General features: G+C 42.6%; 1 protein-coding gene across 6 annotated transcripts in view; it reads right to left on the reverse strand.

The window, feature by feature from the left end:
• Nucleotides 1-15945, reverse strand: part of LOC132397969 (collagen alpha-6(IV) chain-like) — a 405602-nt gene that overhangs the window by 33439 nt on the left and 356218 nt on the right. For all 6 annotated transcript variants that reach the window (XM_059976821.1, XM_059976818.1, XM_059976820.1 and 3 more), the window contains 5 exons: nt 15666-15779; nt 7944-8125; nt 6195-6258; nt 2345-2419; nt 1450-1557 (listed from right to left, as the gene is read on the reverse strand). In XM_059976821.1, coding sequence (XP_059832804.1) covers nt 1450-1557; nt 2345-2419; nt 6195-6258; nt 7944-8125; nt 15666-15779 — 543 coding nt within the window. The remainder of the gene's footprint in view (nt 1-1449; nt 1558-2344; nt 2420-6194; nt 6259-7943; nt 8126-15665; nt 15780-15945) is intronic.

A 15945-nucleotide genomic window follows, 5' to 3' on the forward strand; every position in this document is an offset into this window, starting at 1 on the left:
ACCACGAAATGAAACAGAGGTAGAAGATGAGTTCCAGATAGCTGCCTGATCAAACTTACAGAAGAGGTGCAGCCCCACTGTGGGATAGCTTTTCAGTGATGGTCTGTACTTGCCACTGGCAGCGGGGACTCAGTTCCTTCCACACCTCCCCCCACGCTGCACAGGGAGGTGGTTCCATTCAGGCGCTGGAGCGAGGTGACGTGATGCAAGAAGCTCCCTACAAATCCATTCCTCACTTTGGTTATGGTAGCTTTCTTCAATGCAGATTCGTTTATTTATCACATGTACACCGAAGCATACAGAGAAATGTGTCATCTGCATTAACACCCAACACAACCAAAGGATGTTCTGTGGGCTGCCCACAAGTGTCACCACATATTCCAGCGCCAACGTAGTATGCACACAGTGTCCAGCAGTGTAATGCACTCTGTAATGATCTGACCTGTATGAACAGTATGCAAGAGAAGCTTCTCACTGTATATTGGTGCATATGAAAACAGTCAATCATTTTGAATTCTCTTATGCTTCAGATGCTGAAAACCAAAACAGACTGAGAAACTACAGAAAGTGCTTCAGCCCAGCGTATCTGCGGACGTGAACTTACTACCATTGAGGAAATTTATAGCAGCAGGTGCAGAAAGAAGGCCTGGAAGATCAGTGGGGACACCAGTCACCCCAACCATAAACTGTTCCAGCAGCTTCCATCTGGGAAGTGATACCGCAGTATAAAGCTCAGGACCAGCAGGCTACGGGACAGCTTCTTTCTACAAGCCCTTAGACTTATAAATTCACAAGTCTGTACATTGTGACAGAGTCACAACACAAAATAATTTTACTCCCTCACTTTGTGGGATGGATGTAAGATTTAAATGAATTCAAATGAAATCAGGGAAATGAAATCAGGGCAATGTGTTCTTAAAAAAAAAAGAAGGACCTTGTTTACATTTTATCCCTAAAACAATTCTGGCAACAGAGATTATCCTGCCCAATCATCTCCCACACTAAATGTAGCTTCTCGTTAACTTATTTTCTTTCTTTCCTCATTCTGATAAAAAACTTTTAACCTGAAACATTACCACTCTTCCTCTTTCCACCAACATGGCCAGATTTGCTGAGGGCTTTATGATTTTTAAGTAACAGCAACATGTGGTCAGCTTTCTGCTCTGACGTGTCCTTGCCAATTTGATGTCTGGAACTACTTACATGAATTTAGTGGAAACAAGTTCTTTTTAGAATAATCTTTCACTCACAGAACAAGGTGTAGATTGATGCCCTCTCTTGAAGAATACAATTATTCACATTCCTTGTCAAGCACTAAGTACTTTCTACAGTAAGTAGAAATGGAATTAGATTAGATTGGACCATTTAAAAAGATAATGCTGTTTTAGGGCTAATGGCTGAACGGTCCCATTATTTACCATGATTTTATTACACTGTGTAGGTTCTCACCTGGGGAACCCGGTCGACCTGGTTCTCCGGGAAATCCCTTGACTCCATTGACTGCTGGGCTACCGGGGAAGCCAGGGTCACCAGTCAAACCAGCTGGCCCTCTTGCACCTAATCATGGGTAAAGACACAGCTCAGTGAACAATATAGGCATAGTTAAAATGAACAAGTAACTGGGTGGAACAACGTGACATCATTAAGAAAGACACGGCCAATTTAACTTAATGATAACTGGATAACTAAGCACATCAATACTCACAACCTTCTATTCGCGCAATTTTTGGGTGTAACTTTTGGGACCTGTAAGTGAACACTGCTGCAGCCTTAACTTCTTCATAGGCTGTAGAATTTGACACTCATTAAGCCTCCTGGCACAACACAGACTCAAACTGAGTCACACAACAAAGTGTGGGAGGAACTCAATGGTCTGGCAGGATCTACGGAGGGAAGTGGATTGTCAACATTTTGCATTGAGACCTTCACCTGGACGCTTGTTTTAAAGAGTGCCTAACCCAGAATGAAACTCTAGGGTCCTGGATGGTGGTGAGGGAGGAGGCACTGGGGCAGCCGTACCACTAGTCTGGATCACAAAATGATGGAAGAATCCAGCAAGTCAGCAGCATCACCAGAGGGGAAAAAAACAGTTGTCATTTCAGCCCAAGACCTAAATCATTGACTGTCCATTTCCCTCCACAGACGCTGCCTGACGTTTTGAGTTCCTTCATCATTTCTCGTGTCCTCCAGATTCCAGCATCCGCAATGTCTTGTGCGTCTATTTTGCTGCACAAACTGTGTCATGTTTTTGACAGTCTGGACTTCTAAATGAAAAATATGAACTTATCATTCATGAAATGTGGAAAGAGAAGTGCTCTGGGAATGAAAACTCTTCCTGTCTCACCTGGGTATCCTGGCTGTCCCGGATCTCCCTTCCGTCCTCCGTACGTCAGTGCTCTTACCGGTTCACCGGGCTCACCTGTGTAGTGAAGAGATGATATCATGTCAGGAGCATGCTGACTATGTGAAGCCTATCACTTCAATGGGCATTTCACTGCTAGAATGTACACCAAAATGGGAACGCTTACATCTGGTAAGCCTTTCCCTTTTGACCAGATCCCACCTGGAGTAATGGGAAGCCTTCCCACTTGGTTTCCGGTAAGATGGCGGTACACACAGATGCAACGGCTTCTATGGAGCCAACCAAAGGGGTTACTGCCTTTTTAAAACGTATCTTTTACAATCACAAAGCCCTGCTGGACATTGAGAACTTAGTACTGGAGGTCTACTCCACCGGCGAGCACTGATTGGTGGAGAAACTGAGGGAGTTGGATGGTGCAGATCGTGCTGCTGCCTGCATCAGAGAGGAGTTGGTGGGCGAAGGTGGTGTGCAGTCTAACAGTGAGTGAATGTCTTTAGTGATTTCCAGACCCTGTTGGACATTGCTAGTGTGGAATGCTGCGTTCGATTCACTAGCTTATTGGTAGAAAGTGGGGCATGGCAGTGGAGTTGTGTGGCCTCGGTCGTAATGCGGGCCGCGCCTCAAGTCGCGGTGTTGCTTCTTTATGGCTGGCGAGGGGAGCCGGAGGTGTCCGGTGCACGACACTGTTGAAGGCAGTGTGGCTTGGCGTCCTTGGTCCGTGCTGGAATTGGTGCTTCCCCCCATTGTTCGCTCAGAAGATGACAAGCCACATTGTGTTCAGCTGCAGCATTCATGAGCTCAGGGACTTGAATGATATACTTTCTTTATCTGACCGTATTTTACTGTGCCATATGTGCCTTATGACTGTTGGTACTGTGCTTTGCACTTTAGCCATGGAGAAACGCAATTTTGTTTGGCGGTATTCATGGATATTCATGCATAATTGATTGACAATTAAACTTAAACTTGAACATTACTTTCTTTCATTTGGACCTTTCTTCAGTAGAAGAAAGCAGGACAAATGCCAGCATTTCTCAGCATAACCATGACAGACATAAGATGAGAGAACTTGATCTCACACATGAGGCTCAAGCATCAATCTTCTGGCATTGTTGGTAAGTCTGGAAATAAGATTAATCTTCAGGAAACATTTCCAATGCAGGCAACATAAATCAAATAGAGATAAATAACATCTCCTGCAGAGACTTTGGAAAATAAATTCATTACGCCCCAAACCTACAGGTTAAAAGAATGCAAGCTCATTAATTACTCAGCAAAATGTCTCAGCAACCTCAGAAAATTAAAATTAGCCAGGAGCCCAGATACAGATCCTTAGCGTGAAGGGGTGAATGTGCACACAAACAAAACCTTCCATGACGATCACATTTTTAGATGACTTCTGGGGGAAACTGTCGTCCTCTTTACCCCCTTGCATGTCTTCTGACTGAGAAGTGCATGACCTGCAGTTTGTCTCATCTTAACATTTTGCTTCCCTGCACCCACATCATCTCATTACTTTTTTTTAATTGCCAGTGTGGCACATTGAACATCGCTGATAGCCAGAGTTCTTATAGAAAAATGTTGCAATAGTAACTTTACACCCATCACACTTCCTGGCCCAGGAAGCTAACTACTTCAAAATTAAATTTTATTCTCACTTGTAATTTTTCTTATTACAAATGGAATTATTTTTCTCCTATTTTTCCTTTCTTGCTTAATCCAGATTATCTGTCTCTTTCAGTATTTCTCTTTTGGCTTGGACTCAAATCATTCTTCTGTAATTCTCATTTCTCTCAACATTCCTACTTCTTTCTCAGCTCTTCCATCTAGCAGGTTATGAAGACAAATCATGCAGTTGTTCACCAACGTCCAAGGTGCATCTTCGTCCAGCAATTTACAGGACTAAAGTTTCGGACTGAGTCAGTAATCAACAAATATGCACAATGCAAGATCCATTGCTCTACTAAGATTTGGCCCATTAATTTAGATGAGAAGCAACTTCCCTAAAATATGTTATCATCCACTCAGATCTTAATAACTACAGCAGGGGTACCCCACTCTTTTTATGCTATTAAGCAAGAGGTCTGTGGACCCCAGGTTGGGAACAATGTTCCAAGGTGTGTGTGAGTACGCACACACAGATCTTTTGCAAATAGTGCACAAAGAAATTTAAACTACCCACTATCTTGTTGTCATGTTACTAATATTCAAGTATACTTAATAATATGAGAAAAGATTGATTTTACCATGTGCTTTCGTACAGTACACGAGCAATAAAACTCATTGATGTGTGTTGTTTTATTTCTTTTAAACAATGAACACCACACTGGACTTGGTTGTTAATTATCCTTAGAACAGCTTCAGATTTACTTCCACTTAAAAATTCAGTGCACACATGTTGTTCTCACTGGGCAAAAAACCACACAGCACAAGATGTTTGCGCACACTGGTAATTACGAATTAGAGGTAACATTGGTTGGGATCCCATACTCTAGAATCTCAGGCAAGATATCTTTCCTGGAAGAGCATCACTCCGGTAGTTCATAGTCACCAATATTTAACTTACTTTTAACAGAATGGTATTAAGCAATTTATATTTAATTAATACCTCCATTAATTCCTTGGAAAGACTCCCCAGATGCAAAAGCAGGATTCAAATATCCTTCCTAGCAATCTAACCATGATGCAACTGTATAACTTCTAAGAAGTAAAAGAAATTTCGGATGCTGCATAAAGTTTATGATTAAAATTGTTCTGATCTTCAAGACACTCAATGACTCCATTAAATTTCCACTATTGTAGCTTTACTAGAGTTGTCATAGACACGGGACACTATTTAGTCCATTATGTCTGAGATGGTTGTTTGAAAGACTAAGTTTATAGTACTGATACATGTTTATGGATCTATTACACTGGGATAGCTAGCTTCTGTCTTTTTTTTTAAACCTTAGCTCAGATCTTTATCTCCAAGTATCAAGCAACTTACATATAAAATTACTTATGACACCAACTTCCAGCACCATTTTGCATTGAACTTTTCAGATCCTGATGAGCACCCAGGTGAAAATATTCTCACCCTCCTTTAGATCTATTGTCAGTGATTTTAACTGTCAAAGGGAGTCATGTTTCTATCAATATTCTACTCATACTGAAAACCCATTCTCCTGCCATTTTCCTGTATCTTTTGACACCCTTTATTAATTAAGACCCTATCAAGCTCCATTTTCAACATGTCAAAAGACTTGGTCTCCATGAATTCCACAGGTTCACCTTCTGGCTAAAGAAATTCTACTTCATCTCTGTTCTGAAATATCCTGCTATATTTCCTCTGTACCTTTTCTAAAGTGCATAATCGTCCTGATGTGCAGACCCCAGAATTTTTTTTACAGGACAATAATCCAGCTAATGATTTCTAATACTGTAGAATAATCATTTTGCTTTTGTTTGCAGTGTTTGCCTCCATTTATAAGTGCTAGCTAAGCACAGGGTTTTTTTTTAAACATTTGAACAACAAGCCCTAACAGCAGTCAGCCTTTGTCACTTTTGACATAAACCGAGCCCCTCTGAACACCGGAAAGACATAGGTTTGCTGCCATTCTGTAAAGCTTATTATCTCAGTCAGTAGAGACTCATAGATTTGAAGTCACTGTACTTCCAGATGCAATGGCTGATTGAGACACATAACTCTCACAGGTTCCCAACAAATGTTTAATCAAGCAGTCCAAAAAAAGTTGGTAATTCTTGGCAGCAATTGTATAAGAGTTTCACGTGAGGATGCCAGGGGCAAAGTTGTATTAGTAATAATGCATAAACAGAGATTATGGCTTCCTACCTTTCGGACCATAGAGTCCTAATTCGCCAGGCCTCCCAGGACGACCAGGCTGTCCATCATAACCCTGTGAAAAAAATCATGTGATTTGAAAAAAAATTGTACACAGTGTTTTAATTCTTCCTGTGTTATGGCTGTATAGTTAATGTTCAGGAAGAATGCTTAATCTCACCACTTAATCATTAAATCTGACTTCTGAACTGTGGGGGTGGGATCTGACTCCTGATCCAATGGAAAAGAGTTTGAAGCTGGGAGAAGGTGCTGAATCTAAATAATCCAAAGTGATGTGTGAGCCCTGGCTACCAGATGGGTGTCTGGTCCCTATCCAGTGTGATAGCTAATGCCCAACACTAGTGGGTAGAGCTGCTGCCTCACAGTTCTGAGACGTGGCTTTGATTCTGATTCTGACCTCCGCCACTGTATGTGTGTGCTTGTGTGCAGATTAAAGATAAAGATTAACCTGGGCACCACTGTAGCATAGCGGCTAGCACAGCACTTTACAGCACCAGCAATCAGCAATCAGCGTTCAGGTCTTGAGAATGACTGTAAGGAGTTTGTACGTTATCTCTCTGGCCCCTTATGGGCTTGCTTTGAATGCTCTGGTTTCTTCCCACATTTCGAAGACATACGGGTTAGTGTTAGTAAAGTGAAAATGACTAAAGTTATCCACTCTGGTTCAGGCACCTGATGGTTGTAGTATAATGACTGTTCCAGAAACTGATGATATGGGACCCAAGGCTTAATGACCCCGGTGATACTGGATCATAGGAAAGGAAAGGAATATTCCTGAAGATTTGGAAAATATCAGAAATCAGTAACGGATGACCTAAAGCATCGATAAGGAAAGTAAAAGTTGGGTGCAAAAGTATTACAGACTGTAAAAAGTAATAAAAAAGAATTAAAGTCGGTGTGGGTCTTTGGCAGACAGAAATGGAAATAAGTACATTGGATAGTTAAGAAATGGCAAAGGAAATGAACCAATATTCAGCTCACCAGTCTCTCAGGATGAGAAAGCCAGGTTCTATCATTACTTTTGATAGTATCTAATTTAGCCTTGCATGTTCTCCCTGTCACTGTGTTGGTTTCCTCTAGATGCTCAGATTTCCACCCACATTGGGAAGAAAGTTCAGAACCTTTATCCCCATGGTAGAAATGTCAAGTAGTAGTGGAACAAGTCACCTAAAACTTTCTGTAAATGTATGGTGGAGAGCTTATTGACTGGCTGCATCACAGCCTGGTATGGAAACCAATGAGTAGAGGTACAGCCTAATCATGACAGGTAAGGCTTTCTCTACCACTGAGCATGTCAACAAGGAGTGCTGTCATAGGAAAGCAACATCAGTCATCAAGACCCCCACCATCCAGGCCAGGTTCTCTTCTCACCGCTGCCATCAGGAAGGAGGAAAAGGAGCCCCAGGTCCTACATCACCAGGTTCAGGAACAGTTATCTCCCCACAAACATCAGGCTCATGAACAAGAAGGGATAACTTCACTCACCCTAACATTGAACTGGTTCCAGAACCAATGGACTCATTTTCTCAATATTTATTGCTTATTTATTTATTATAATTTTTTTTTGTTTTTTTCCCCCTCTTTTTGTATTTATTAAACAGTTTGTTGTTTTTGCTGTGTCTGTCTGTCTGCGTTTGTTGTATCTATTTTTTTTCCATTGGGCCTGTACTTGTTTCATTGCCTCAGACAGGAGCAATTAATCAATGCAAAGAAATGATTTATGGGCATCAAAACTCTTACCTTTTCTCCCACCATTCCAGGGAAACCAAAAATGCCGCTGAAGCCTTTCGGCCCCGGTAGTCCTGGTGCTCCAGGAGAACCTGGGATCCCAAAATCTCCAGGTTTTCCTTTCTCACGACCAGGGAGACCTCTCAGTCCTGGTAAGCCCGGAGGACCAGGAAGGCCTGGAAAGCCCCTATCTCCTATGGAAAGACAAATATAGAAACATTAAAATCAATTATTTAGGTTGAGATTAGCTCGGGCCCCAGTGAATCCAAATTGGCTGCAAAATCACGCTCACTAAAAGCTTTCTTTGAATTTTTGTTGATTTGGCTTTCACTCCATTGGTTTTACCTCAGCACAAAACATCATTTGTGCTCATTATCATTTATGCTCAAATACGATTGTGCCCACAACTTTTTGCAGGACATGTGTTTGGCTTTAATTGTTTACAACCAGAAAATGGTGCCTTCAGTTACATTTATAAAAACTCAAAAGCTGTAATATATTACCAGCCAGTTTCCATTCAGATTTCTGCCAAGCAACAGCATAATGATTTCCTTACATCAGATTTAAGGGTTCATGACTGGTGTTTTTATGAGTCTGACAGTAAAATTTATTTGAAATTATATCTTAGAGTCTTAATAATAGACTGAGTTATTTTGATCCAATCAATATATTATTGTTGAATTTAAAGTAGGCATTTTTTTACAAATTAAATTAAATGTGAGTTATTGAAACAGAATCAATTTGTCAATTTTAATTGTATGAATAGAACTTGCAACTGGTTTTAAATTTGTATTATTTCTTAGAGATCAAATATAATGAATATTTGATTGTTATCAATAAATACAATAATCTTAGTACCAATCTGGTGTCCACACACAGGTCTAATTAGCCAATGTAATTACCACATAATCCTCACCACCGATTTCAATGGACCAGCTCATCAGCACTCAATCAACTCTCACTCCTCTCCCTACCAACATAATCACGGTTTATCCCAGAACAATGGTCAATACCAGCAGTCTTGCATTGCCACTTGCCATGTCCCTCCCCACAGAAATCGTTCCCTCCGCGACTACCTGGTCCCTACATGTCCCTCCCCACAGAACTCCCACCTAGCACTTATCCCTGCAAGCGCAAATACTACACCTGTCCCCACACCTCCCCCCCTTGCCACCATTCCGGGCCCCAGACAGTCCTTCCAGGTGAGGCAACACTTCATCTGCGAGTCTGCTGGAGTCATCTATTGCATCCGGTGCTCCCGGTGCGGCCTCCTCTACATCGGCGAGACCCGATGCAGATTGGGGGACCACTTCATCAAGCACCTATGCTCCGTCCGACACAACAGACAGGATCTCCCGGTTGCCACTCACTTCAACTCTGCCTCTCATTCCCATCTAGATATGTCCATACATGGCCTCCTCTACTGCCATGATGAGGCCAAACTCAGGCTGGAGGAGCAACACCTCATCTACCATCTAGGTAGCCTCCCGCCTAGTGGTATGAACATTAAATTCTCCAATTTCCGGTAATTCCCTCCCCGTCCCCCTTCCCCTATCTCAGGTCCCTCTCTGCCTCTCTCCCCTTTCAACTTTCTGCTTCTCTATCTCTACAGTTCTTTCATGCTTATCCCCATCCCCTCCCCCCCTTTATCTTTCCTCTGATTGGTTTTCCACCTGGCGCCTCTAGGCCCTACACCTTCCTCTATCTCTATTACTGGGCTTTGGCCCTCTCTTCCCGCGCCCCCCCCCCCCCATTCCTGATGAAGGGTCTCGGCCCGAAACGTTGGCTACTCTTTTCTCACGGATGCTGCCTGACCTGCTGAATTCTTCCAGCGTTGTGTACGTATTCGAAGATTGAGATCTTTCTGGTTGATATGTCTGGATCATAAACACTAAGCCAACATTCTTACTACATATCTGTTGCTCAGGGCAGACTATGGACCCCGGGATTAGAGCTGTGCCCTGATGTGGGTTTCAGTGAAAAAGGTTTGGATCAAAGCACAAAGGTCTGGAATGTTGACTCAATTTCACTGTTTTTACAGATGCCTTTTTAATCCCTTTCAATATTTCCCGCACTTTCTCATTTTATTTCCATGAATGAGGAACTGATTGTAATACTAATGGTAAATGTATCCACTCCCCCCCACCCCAGATGAACAGCATATTTCTGCCCTTGTCCTATTCATCAATAAGACATCTATGCATTAACCTAAGAACTAACTACAGCTCACATGGTAACCAAATGATTTGGTCATTATCAGCTCACCACTTGCTGTTACACTGATTTCTCCACGTTTGTGCATCAGGCAACTGTAACATGTCACAAGGCAGACAGTCTCAAGCCCTCAAGTGGCCACTGCTATTGGTCAGTGGCCACCAAGACTTGCTAGTCAGTTAATCTGTCAGACAAGTGAGGATCTGGATATTAAGAAAATGCAGATACTAGAAATCTGAAGTAACAGTAAATGGTGGAAGAAACTTCTCAGCAGATCAGGCAGGGTCTGTGGCAAGAGAATTAGTTGACATTTCAATGCAGCACAGGTACAGACCTTTCAGCCCAACAAGCCCACACCAACAATGGTGCTCATCCAACCAGTCCCAATTTCCTGTGTTCAGCACAAATCTCTCTAAGCCTCCATATCTCTTTAAGTAACCCCTGCACCCTAAGGAATAAGGACATAGCCTGGCCTACGTCTCTCCATAACTCGTTCCCTCTAATCCTGGCAACATTCTTGAAATCTCTTCCCTTAACACCCATTGGCATGTTGACAGCCGTGTGAGCAACACCAGGTATGACCAGGGGGTTGTATTTTACATGTCCCAACAATCATGCCAAGGAATCATCCAACCATTGCTATATGCTGAATTAAATTTTCAGTAAACTCTTGCCCACTGGTATTTATGGATCCAGCATTCTTATACAAGCATATTTTATTTGATTTATTAAGCATTTTTTGCTGTGATTTACAGTATATTAATATTGCTTAACCTTAAAATATCAAATTACATTAAAAGATTGCTATTTAAAAGGACAAGGGGTGAACAAACTGCCAGGAAATTTATTTAAAAGTCCACACAGAGAACACTAATGCGTGATGTATAGTAATTATTTTTGAGTATTTTTTATTCAACTAGCATATTCATGCAACTGACACCCCCTCCATTCCCATTAATGCCGGATTAATACCATATAGAACATAGAATAGTCTAGCACATTATAGGCCCTTCAGGTCACAATGTTGTGCCGACCCTCAAACCCTGCTTCCCATATAACCCCCTCCACCTTAAATTCCTCCATATACCTGTCTAGTAGTCTCTTAAACTTCACTAGTGCATCTGCCTCCACCACTGACTCAGGGAGTGCATTCAACGCACCAACCACTCTCTGAGTGAAAAACCTTCCTCTAATATCCCCCTTGAACTCTCTTGGTTGGTCTCCCTTAATCTCTGATCATAATCCACACACTCTAAACCAGGCAGCATCCTGGTAGATCTCCTCTGTACCCTTTCCAATGCTTCCACATCCTTCCTATAGTGAGGCGACCAGAACTGGACACAGTACTCCAAGTGTGGCATAACTAGAGTTTTATAGAGCTGCATCATTACATCGCATCTCTTAAACTCTATCCCTCGACTTATGAAAGCTAACACCCCATAAGCTTTCTTAGCTACCCTATCTACCTGTGAGGCAACTTTCAGGGATCTGTGGACAATGTACCTCCAGATCCCTCTGCTCCTCCACACTACCAAGTATCCTGCCATTTACTTTGAACTCTGCCTTGGAGTTTGTCCTTCCAAAGTGTACCACATCACACTTCTCCAGGTTGAACTCCATCTGCCACTGCTCAGCCCACTTCTGCATCCTATCAATGTCTCTCTGCAATCTTTGACAATCGTCTACACTATCTACAACACCACCAATCTTTGTGTCGTCTGCAAACTTGCCAACCCACCCTTCTACCCCCACATCCAGGTCATTAATAAAAATCACGAAAAGTAGAGGTCCCAGAACAGATCCTTGTGGGACACCACTAGTCACAACCCTCCAATCTGAATGTACTCCCTCCACCACAACCCTCTGTCTTCTGCAGGCAAGCCAATTCTGAATCCACCTGGCTAAACTTCCCTGGATCCCATGCAGTCTGACTTTCTGAATAAGCCTACCATGTGGAACCTTGTCAAATGCCTTACTAAAATCCATGCAGATCACATCCACTGCACTACCCTCATCTATTTGCCTGGTCACCTCCTCAAAGAACTCTATCAGGCTTGTTAGACACCATCTGCCCTTCACAAAGCCATGCTGACTGTCCCTGATCAGACCATGATTCTCTAAATGCCCATAGATCCTAACTCTAAGAATCGTTTCCAACAGCTTTCCCACCACAGACGTAAGGCTCACTAGTCTATAATTACCCGGACTATCCCTACTACCTTTTTTGAACAAGGGGACAACATTTGCTTCCCTCCAATCCTCCAGTACTATTTCTGTGGACAACGAGGACATAAAGATCCTGGCCAGAGGCTCAGCCATCTCTTCCCTCACCTCTTGGAGCAGCCTGGGGAATATTCCGTCAGGCCCCGGGGACTTATCCGTCCTAATGTATTTTAACAACTCCAACACCTTCTCTCCCTTAATATCAACATGCTCCAGAACATCAACCTCACTCATATTATCCTCACCATCATCAAGTTCCCTCTCATTGGTGAATACTGAAGAGAAGTATTCACTGAGGACCTCGCTCACTTCCACAGCCTCCAGGCACGTCTTCCCACTTTTATCTCTAATCGGTCCTACCTTTACTCCTGTCATCCTTTTGTTCTTCACATGATTGAAGAATGCCTTGGGGTTTTCCTTTACCCTACTTGCCAAGGCCTTCTCACGACCCCTTCTTGCTCTTCTCAGCCCCTTCTTAAGCTCCTTTCTTGCTACCCTATATTCCTCAATAGACTCATCTGTTCCTTGCTTCCTAAACCTCATGTATGCTGCCTTCTTCCACCTGACTAGATTTTCCACTTCACTTGTCACCCATGGTTCCTTCACCCTATCATTCTTTATCTTCCTCACCGGGACAAATTTATCCCTAACATCCTGCAAGAGATCCCTAAACATCGACCACATTTCCATAGTACATTTCCCTGCAAAAACATCATCCCAATTCACACCCGCAAGTTCTAGCCTTATAGCCTCTTAATTTGCCCTTCCCCAATTAAAAATTTTCCTGTCCTCTCTGATTCTATCCTTTTCCATGATAATGCTAAAAGTCAGGGAGCGGTGATCACTGTCCCCAGATGCTCACCTACTGACAGATCTGTGACCTGACCCGGTTCGTTACCTAATACTAGATCCAGTATGGCATTCCCCCTAGTCGGTCTGTCAACATACTGTGACAGGAATCCATCCTAGACACACTTAACAAACTCTGCCCCATCTAAACCCTTGGAACTAATCAAGTGCCAATCAATATTAGGGAAGTTAAAGTCACCCATGATAACAACCCTGCTATTTTTGCACCTTTCCAAAATCTGTCTCCCAATCTGCTCCTCGCTATCTCTGCTGCTACCAGGGGGCCTACAGAATACCCCCAGTACAGTAACTGCTCCCTTCCTGTTCCTGACTTCCACCCATACTGACTCAAAAGAGGATCCTTATATTAACTGGAAAATCCTGATTTCATTGTCAGAATGGTTATTGTCTATGAATGAGAAGCTTGTTAAGATTGAATATTTTCACCCTTTCTTGCTCCATCTCTCAACCTGGCCTTCCAACCAATAAGCGCTAAAACTTGCAGGATATTTGAGTCAGGCTGGTTCATGACAGAGATAGCCAAGATGGACAAAACTTCAATGTTCCCATCACACCTGCTTAATAAAAAATGTTTAGTAACTCTAATAAATATCTTGGTACCTCATTTAGTGGTAGCAAATGCTATTCAACTTAATCTATCAAGTAGGAGCAATGTGATTCTGATGTTTATGGACTGGTCAATAATTGGGTCAAGACTGCTTTCCATCTTCATACGGAGTGTGTACAGCAGGAAGAAACAAACAAGGCATACAAGACAGATAGCTGAAGAACTCTAATCCAATAGTTTTACTTGTGGTTATTGGTTGAAGATCACACCAACTATATCATGTGCCACTCAGGATTTCAAAATTGCACGCAGCCTGCTAAAACATTAAAAAGTCCTTAAGGCATGAGTGCAGAGAATTTCTTCACATCTGGCGACTCAGAAGCCAAATATCTCAGATTTAAGTCAAGGAACCGAACACTTTAACTACTTTCTAGGTGTGGAGATGAAAAGCATCATTCCAAACATGTAGCAGATTCAGATGTCTATTCATAGACCATACATCATCAAAGGCAGGTTGGCAGATTGCCCTTGTACAGTCTGTCCAGAGAGTAAAATAACTTTTTTGATCATATGCTCTTGAGTCAAAACTCTGCCTACTGAGAGTAGGGAAGCTGAAGAGAGAGCCTAAGACTTCGCCTTCATTAAAATTGAAAAATGCCATTCCAGGTGCATGCAGTTTCTAAGAGAAAGTTATAGAAAACTCAAAATAAAATGTAATCAGATATACTTTAAGGGTGATGTTTGAGCACTACCCTCCCTGGAGCAATGATCCCATGCAATACTCCTGCAGATGACCTGAGCCAATACTTTTTTCATGCATGAAAACCAGTTCTGGCTCCTGACCAGTTCGACATGCATCTCTGGCCCATCAGCCTCAGTCCAAAGTCTGAAGACACTGGATCTTTGCTCTACTGATAATGTGGATGATAATGAATTACTTAAGGTTATGGTTCAGTGTGATGACACCCCTCATCTTGTGGACTGGTCCTGTTTGTAAACTATTTCCAGTCCCTCTTATGTTGTGGAAAGGGAAGACACGTTGCTTGGTGAGAGAGGAAGGAGACTGTACAGGCTAAATTTGGTCCTGGTGATTGAGACAGGCCTGTCAACTTCAGTGTTCTTCGGTGCACCCACCCCTACCTCACCAGCAAAAGGCCACCAATTATTTGGGTTATTGATGAAATATTGTTTCTAAACTTTTCTGTGGTAACAAAGAAACAAAAGTACTTTCTAACTTGTACTATAGTGTTGCAGCACTAGTTTTACCCCACATTCAATCTGTCTCCTCTATCCTGAAATTCAGTAGGTGTCTCCGCCTCTAGATGACACAGCAAGTTCCAACAGATTGCCCTGGTGATGTGATTCAGACCGGGGGTCCAGCTCTGGGTTTCCTCCTGCCTCTCTGTGGGCCCTGTCACTTATGTGAACGGCATGCCAAAGATGAACTAATAATCAACTTGTGGGCAGAACTGTGGTGCAGTGGTTAGCTCAGTATTATTGCAACACCAGTTGTAAGATCGGGGTTCGAATCCCGCCACTGTCAGTGAAGAGTTTGTACGTCCTCCCCGTGACTATGTGGGTTTCCTCCGGCTGCTCCAGTTTCCTGCCACAATCCAAAGATGGGACAGTTAGAGTTAGCAAGTTAGGGGAACACTACGTTGTCGCTGGTGTGTAGTGACACTTTCAGATGCCCGACCAATCCTGACAGATATGATTAGACTCAGATGATGCATTTTAGTATATGTTTCAATGTACATGTGCAAAATAAAGCTAATATTTATTTCTTTCTGCGGCAGATACTCAGAAACAGACTCATTCAAGGTTCCTTCCTCATATTACTTGATCAAAGCGCACTCCAGCTTCAAATGCAGAAACAATACCTCTAGGGCCAGGGAAACCCGGAACTCCGGGACTGCCAGGGTTTCCCTGTGGTGCAGGTATTAGGAAGTCCACAAAATATGGTATTCCAGGTGGTCCTCTGTTGCCTCTATCACCTAAGGAAAAATGACAAATTTTAATAATTTTGCCAACATTAAACTGATTCATACATTGCCCAGTTCATTAAAATGTCTAATACCAAGCGTTTGGCTGATAGATTTCTTACCTCAGAACCAAAAGCTCCTTGGTTCAAATCACATTTCAAAAACTATTTTAGTGCAG

The sequence above is a fragment of the Hypanus sabinus genome, chromosome 8 (assembly GCF_030144855.1).
Source record: "Hypanus sabinus isolate sHypSab1 chromosome 8, sHypSab1.hap1, whole genome shotgun sequence".
Classification (NCBI taxonomy): domain Eukaryota; kingdom Metazoa; phylum Chordata; class Chondrichthyes; order Myliobatiformes; family Dasyatidae; genus Hypanus; species Hypanus sabinus.